The sequence below is a fragment of the Argentina anserina genome, chromosome 5, assembly GCF_933775445.1.
Source record: "Argentina anserina chromosome 5, drPotAnse1.1, whole genome shotgun sequence".
Taxonomy (NCBI): domain Eukaryota; kingdom Viridiplantae; phylum Streptophyta; class Magnoliopsida; order Rosales; family Rosaceae; genus Argentina; species Argentina anserina.
In genome coordinates, this window is record NC_065876.1 from 11,781,779 (window position 1) to 11,789,553 (window position 7,775).

General features: G+C 35.3%; 1 protein-coding gene across 1 annotated transcript; it reads right to left on the reverse strand.

The window, feature by feature from the left end:
* Positions 1-334: 334 nt before the first annotated feature.
* On the reverse strand, positions 335-2,550 carry LOC126794297 (E3 ubiquitin-protein ligase BOI-like). The gene is made up of 4 exons (XM_050520971.1): positions 2,027-2,550; positions 1,838-1,929; positions 1,380-1,720; positions 335-1,266 (listed from the first exon to the last, which is right to left on the reverse strand). The coding sequence occupies exons 1-4, from the start codon at positions 2,071-2,073 to the stop codon at positions 724-726; spliced, it is 1,023 nt and encodes a 340-aa protein (XP_050376928.1). The 5' UTR covers positions 2,074-2,550; the 3' UTR covers positions 335-723.
* Positions 2,551-7,775: the final 5,225 nt, after the last annotated feature.

A 7,775-nucleotide genomic window follows, 5' to 3' on the forward strand; every position in this document is an offset into this window, starting at 1 on the left:
GGCCGGGTAAAAACTCATCGAGCTTGAGGGTCTCCGTGGGCTTATCGAATCCTCGGGCTAAATGATGAAGCCTGTTGGACAAATATTATGGTAAAACATGGCGAAAGCATAAATGTACATGCAGTAATAATTTGAAGGGAATTATGGACCCATATCGCTTTTATATATGCAACCACCAAATTGTGGATACAAAACGTCAATGTAGTACTAATTCCATGTAAGGGAAAAAAAAACAGGGGGAAAGAATGTAGGTCAAATAAAAGAATTTATTTCTATTAATAAAGTCAGAAGAAAATTTAAATTATTAAATGTTTGAACTACAAAAAGACCCCATAATTTATTAACTTCCACAAAACTGAATTTAATGTATAAAATATATTATTGTAATTTAGACACAAAACTAAAAGTAAAACTACCCAAAAACTGTGCGAGAATAATAGAAAAAATTATGAATTTTTACACGGGTGTAGGTACATGTAAAAAGGCTAGTGTGAATAAAATTTAATAAAAGAGAAATAAAGAACCAATGCCACTTACCCACGTGGCCATGTACATTACCTCTTGGTAAGTTCACTCCAAGAGAGGGGAACCAAAAAAATCATGGAGAAATTTAAAAAAATAAAAAAATAAAAATTTATCGGGCAATATTATTTGTTTTCCTTTTATTTTTTTGTTCAAATTGGTAAAACCGTCGGGCTTGGGCTCCTAGCTCTGGGCTTGGGCCTAGCAAAGAAAGACTTCCACACTCGAATTTCTCAACGTGAGGCACAATGGACAGGACTGAACCATCTGGTCACACTCCGTACAGAGGCATAGGTGCCGACACGGCAACAGCACCACCGACGCCACTCGCTTCCGACACGCTTTACAACTCGGTCCCGACGCGGTGGCGCGTTCCGGGTCCATGTACGCCGACTCGGCGTCCTCTGCCTGATTTTCGGCGCATGTTAGCCCATCATCTACCCTCCTGCTATCCTGCTCACCCGCCACTTGGAACCCGGCACTCATCATTGCCTTGGCCTGTTGGATTTGAACCTGTAGCGACGCGGCTGTGGTCTCTTGCGCACGCGCCTTGGCCTGCCATATCTGGGCCTCCACGCAGAGCTGGGCGGCGCGTGCTTCTAACTCAGCGTTTCTGCGCGTGGCCTTTTGGACCTCTGCCTCTTTCTCTCGCAATTTACGGGAAATAGAATCCTCAGCGGCGCCCAGCAGCGCACGGTAGTGCCGCTGCCGCTTCTCTGCTAATGTGCGCTGTAGTTGTTCCCCCTAGAAAATTATAACCCAGAAAAAAGTAAATCATTCTGCCACAGTAGAAAAATAAAACTCCAATAAAGATTCAAACTTTCTAGAAACCAATTGAGGAGAGTGAAGATTATTACCTGGGTTTGAAGGAACTGGTCTAATTCATCCCTCTGTTGTTTAATTTGGGAGGCAAAGTCCTCCGACCAAACAGAGAACAAAGATGAAGCAGAGTGACAATCCCGCTGTTGTTGATTGTGATGATGTTGTTGCAACTGTTGCTGTTGTTGTTGTTGTTGGTCTCCGAAAGATAATCGGAGGCCGGTGGAAACGACATTGGGGTGGTTTTGGTGGTGGTTGTGGTTGTGATTGTGGAGTTGAGGAGGTTGGGACTGTTGCAAAGAGAAGGGAATCATTGGAGTTGTGATTTCAGTGGCAACTGAAGTTTCTCTTCCTCTCTTGCGCTGATTAGTACTATTGCCTGTTGTGATCAAACAAACTCAATTAAAAAATATGTTCTTTATTGATTGAAAGTGTTTTGATGGCCTAAACAACATGAACTGGATTATCAATATGGAATGAATTATAAGCCAATTACCTCCTACACCATTGCTGAATAGCATGTGGGATTGATCAAGGTACAATCCTTCTTGCGCTTGTAATGAATAATCATGCCCTTCTTGTGCGTTTCTGCAGAATCAATGGAAAAATGGAACCGGGATTAGAATCATTAGACTAGATAGATGTGCAGATTGAGAACTAAGGAAGGTGAGGGGAGAATTCAAACCTGTTAAGGAATAGAATATTGGAAGGGTACTGAGCTTGAACTGCCATTGCAGATTGTAGATTGCGAATTGTTGATGATGATGATATAGAAGAGAGGAGAGGCTGTGAATGGAATAATGTATAGGGTGATGGAAATTGGAGAAGTTATATTGAGAAGAGATTGAAGCAATGTGGAGGGTGAAAGAACAATAAACACTGCTAGCACATAACAAGCTTTGATGAAAGATGCCCCTCAACAAGTCACAAACCCAAGACAGAGGCGGACTAATCAATGAGAAAGATAAAGAGCAAGAGAAATTATAATAGATCCCAACAAAGGAAGAACAGAGATAGAGAGAGAGATAGATACTTTTCAGAGAAAGAAAGAAAGAGAAGAATGAATCAGAGAGAAAGGAAAAATTATCAATAATTATGTGAAAGGAGAGGGCACCACCACAACCATCAGAATTAGCAGCACCTTCTTCAGAATCAGCACCATTCCTCTTAATATTATTGCAACACTGCTGCTTCTTCTTCTTCTTATATATGTGTAGGGCTGGATTGGTTGGTATACCAGTCTTAATTTTCCAATACCATATACCAACCAATATATATTTGGTATGAAAAATCCACAATTTATACCAACCAATAACGTTGGTATACCAATTAAGTGGTACGATTGGTACTCGGTTGGTACGGTTGGTAATGGGTTTGTACCAACATATTTAAGGCCCAAAAATTTTAAGGCCCAACCCAAATAAATAATAATAAATAAGTGAAATAACAATATAATTCCAAAGTCTTATATAACTTCAACCAAATTACCAAATACAAAGTCATAAATAGAAAGTCAAAGTCCAAATAGTCAAACTGTTAAAGTACTTATGAATTCTCAAAACAATTGAAAAAATAAATGATAGGTTTAAATATGATATATGTTGACATGTTGTAAGCAGTGATGGTGCTACTGATAGGTCTAAGCATTTGTACTTGGGAATTCGATTGAATCGATTCATTCATAATTAAATAAAGAAATTGAAGACGAGAAAAATAGTGTATTTGAGAAAGAAACTCAGAGAGATTAGATTAAGGTTAGTAGATATATATGGTTTGGATTTATTTTTCAATAAATCTACAATTGAAATTTAAAGATATATACATATTTTTAATTAAATAATTTAATATAATATAAGTTGGTAGGTACGATATACCATGGTATATGGAAAATCTATACCACCTACCTACCGTATTTTTAATATTGGTACGGTATACTGTACCATATACCATGTACCAAGTATTTGATATACCAACATATTTAGTACGGTTGGTATACAAATTGGTTGGAATGGTTTTCTATACCATTGCCACCCCTATATATGTGTGTCTCTCCTATTTACTCTGGCACTTTGTCTTCTTCCCTTGTTTGCTGCTCTGCTTTGTGTATATATATATATATATATATATATATAGAGAGAGAGAGAGAGAGTATGGGAGCTTGGAGGAAGAGATAGATGCGATTGGAAACGAATCAGTCCAAGAGAGAGACACCCTTATATTCTGCTTCTTTCCTTCTTTTCCTTTGGCTTCCCTTTTCTTCTTCTTCTTCGCGTGGGGTTTGGCTTTTCTTGAGAGGGAGTCTCGTGCTTGTTATTTCTAACACCGGCGTCACCCCATTTATTATATACACTCAATTTTACACCACCCCATAAATATTTTTTTTCCTTCCTTCATTTTTTTTTCAAAACACTACTCCATTCTCTATTTCTTTGGTTGTCAACTCCATTCTCTATTCAACAACAGGGTCTTAGACTTTTCGCATAAATTTTTTAAAATAAAAATAAAAAAGAAGTTCTGAAGATGGTTGTGAAAGAGTGATGTAGATGGAGTTGTTATTGTTGAGCGTGCAGTCGTCTCTACCGCTGGAATTGTTTTTACATGGCCCATGCATCTCCCGTTAGCTTTTTTTTCTTGTATAAATAAAGAAAAAATTTAAATACACTTCATTAATCTTTTAATACATTACTAACTAAATTATTATTTTTATTAAATACACATCCCAAAGTATCCAAAATGTCCTTATTCTAAAAAATCATTAATTATCATATTATTCAATATAACTATTGTATATCTATATATTTTTATAATATTTTCAAATCATATATTCTATTAGTTTTTGCCATAAACTTCATTCTATATTCAAATGATCATTGTGAATTAATAATTAAATGAAGAAATGTTGTTGTTACAACTCTAACATCAATCTAAATCGAACAAAAATAGGTATCAAGTTATTCAACATAACTTGCAATCATATAAGAAGAAAATTAAGAATTGTTACAATGAAAATATATAATAACAACTAATATGTATAAGTTAATAGTCTATGATGAAGAAGATGTAATTTCTACATGTAGATATATGTATTGTGCCATTTTTTTCTTTTTAATAATATGTCTATTTTAGTCATTTTACTTATCTATATATTTTACTAAAGAAAAAAAATAGGGGTGTGTATTAAGAGATTAATTGAGTGTATTTTAAATTTCTCATAAATAAATTCAAAGAAAATATTTAAAATAAATTTGTTCCTTTTTTATTTCGTTCAATTTTAGTAAATCTTTCCATCCATGAAGAAAAGTTAAACAAGAGTTATACTTGGCTGCGAAGATTCAAACCCTCAACAGCTAGGAGTTTGTTTCTTATCTTAGAAAATAAAGAAAATATCGCACCACACAATTATAACTCTGACCAAATTGCATGGTTGGTTGGTTTTCTCTTCGTTATTTTCCTTTCGCAAAACGTTCTTCGTCTAAGATTTTCATGCATGTATCTGTTTTGACTTAAAATACCAAATGGCAAAGGAGACCGCCCTTTTACCGTTTATTAAGGACAACGGTAAAAGAAGAAAATTGAGTCATTTCCCCTAATTTGTTCTCCCTTTCTGGTTAACTGGTTATGGATTTTACAAGACAATTATCTAATTACAATCTTAGAATCACGATTATCACTGTCTGCAGAAAATCTTTATAGATCAATTTTTGGTTAGGAATGGATGAATGAGCCATGATAGTAGTCATCAAAACTCGTGCATGCTCTTTTCTTATTTTACAAGATCCAAATTATGTGGGGAAAATGAATCCCATTACCATAGTACTAGCTGACAAATTAAATGCCAAAAAACACTCCTCTATCTATGTTTAGACTTTAACCCTAATTCATTCCCCCTCCACTAACCATTAGGAGGGTGAATGAATTAGTAGCTAGCTAGATCCAAATTGTGTGGATTACTTGCACATCATCGACCACACATGTGACGAAAATTTAATATGAGGTAACAATTTACTTGGAATCGACTTTTAATTGTTTTATCCATGACAAGAAAACTTAATGTGAGGTTGCATGCTTTTACAGTGAGCAAAGCTAAATATTGAGAAAATAGATTAGGAATTCAATCTTTTAATCTTTATTATGCACAAGTTAGAAGAAACAATTTACAAAAAAAAAGTTAGAAGATACAATATACCGGTAATAAGATCAATGAAGCAAAATCAATCCATATCAAAAAGTTTTGAACGGATCGGAATCCATATCAAAATTCACGGCATAAGTTGCATGTGACCTATTTTCACTCATATGCATCTGGATCGATCAAGTCGTTGATGACTCTAATACAAGTTCTATTATACAGCAACAAGTTTCCATGAATTAATTAAAACATTAATTATAATCGACTTTATTTTATTTTATTTGAAAAGGGGTTTGAAACCAGTTTAGTTGGGAAGCTCACCTCCACACCTGGTAGAATTGACTTAATTGATTACTTAAAACTATGGAAATTAACATTCGAACAATTCTATTTGTGGCAAGTTTTTCTCTAAATTGGTGATCTTTGTGATGTAACTAATGATGATGTGCAAATCCGGCAATGCCCTCTGCTAGCATAACAAATATTAATGGATAAATTTGGAGTACCTGCATGCAGTACAAGTTTTCAACTTATATCGACTTTATGTAACTAGTCTAAATACATGATATTTCTTGAAAAAATTATGGTACATCGTTACATATTGGCTATACAACCTGAAATTATGTGGTTGTCATTGCACTTGAAAGAGGTTAGAGAAGTAACATTAATTGACAATCACATGATTTCAACTTGTATAACATGCAACGATGCACCGTAAACATATCTATTTTACTTTTCAGGTTAAATTTGGTTTGGTCTATGACATAAACTTAATCAATTAATGCTCTAAGTATTAAAAGGATCCATTACCAATGGATTGAAGATATGGCCGGAAAAACTAACCTTTCCCTTCCTTAGCTTAACCTATTAATCTAGCAAATGGAAATACAAAATTTGCAAAATCAGCTGTGCTTGAGTAAACCTCACAAGAAAAGTTGTAAGTTATATTGGTGAACTTCCCAAACCAAGAAGGATTTCTAACTTTAATTAATGAGGTGGTGATAAAGGAAGGTAGAAGCCACCAAAAAAATGAAAAGAGCGAGAAGGAAGGAAGGAAGGTGAGGGAGGAGAGGTAGTAGCAATAATTAAGGAATGTGAATTGTGAGAGAAAGTGGTTTGGAATGGCATCACGCAATTTGTCTTTGTTTTTTTAGGTCCCACGAAAAGGGGGTCGGCTAAAATGAGCTTTGATCCGATCTGTGTGTATTTGCATAATGTCTGTGTTTATGTGATTTTTGATATGGTATTACAGCCCTGCACGGCAATATAAACTCCATCGTTTTCTTCTACTTCTCCGGTCAGCTCAACTTAGCTTTCCTACTCATTTAACTATTTGTATCATTAGTGATGGTCATTCACGTTGTAGATCACGTCTTTTACAAGAGTAAAACTCACGTAACACGGTAACAGTCGCTTCTGGACGGTAGATTTACCTGATAGAGAGATGTACGTGCAGTAAAGATATGAAAACTGTTGCATGATCGCTTGTAATTGGTAGTGTACTACTGTACTACTACAACCATGGATTATATTTCTACATAAACCCTCTTATTTAATAGCTAGGGTTTTATACGGAGATTTTGCATTATAAAAACTCCTCAACAATACATAAACCCCAATATTTGCATTATACACGTATATATGGGCATATATATATATATTATATGAGCTGAGAAGGCATGAGTAAAGTCAATGAGACAGTGAGCTCTAACTGGTGAACTTGCACTGAACGTAAAGAGTATGCGATAATACGAGCTAAGACAATATGAGTAAAGTCAGTAATAAGCCAGATAACTTACGTGCCCGAACCTAGTTAGAGACTAGAGCGAGAGAAATTGGAGAATTTCGACGTAACTGGTCCATCCGTTCATGAGTTTGGAAATAAAGGAATCAATCACCTTGTCCGATTCACACGGCATGGCAATACTATATAATCAAATCAAACCTGCCGTTTTACTCGGTTTGCTAATGCAAAAGCATCACCAAACATGTCCATGGACCATGGATCTGTAAGAAAAAAAAAATAACATGTCCATGGATCAACCATACTAGTATTAAACTCCAAACACCACCATTTTGTCAAATTTCGAAATGATTTAAGATGAAACTAGCCAATTAAAAACGAGAAAGCAGGATTCACATGGGGACGTAGTTTTTGAAGATAGAATTGGGTCCAATTCAGCATGAGATTTTTGTCATTAATTTGGTGGCCGGAACTCGGTGGAAATATTATGTGGAACCAAACTATTTAATCAAAGTTTAAGAATGCAAGATCGGATCAAACACTACTACTCAACAACAGCTA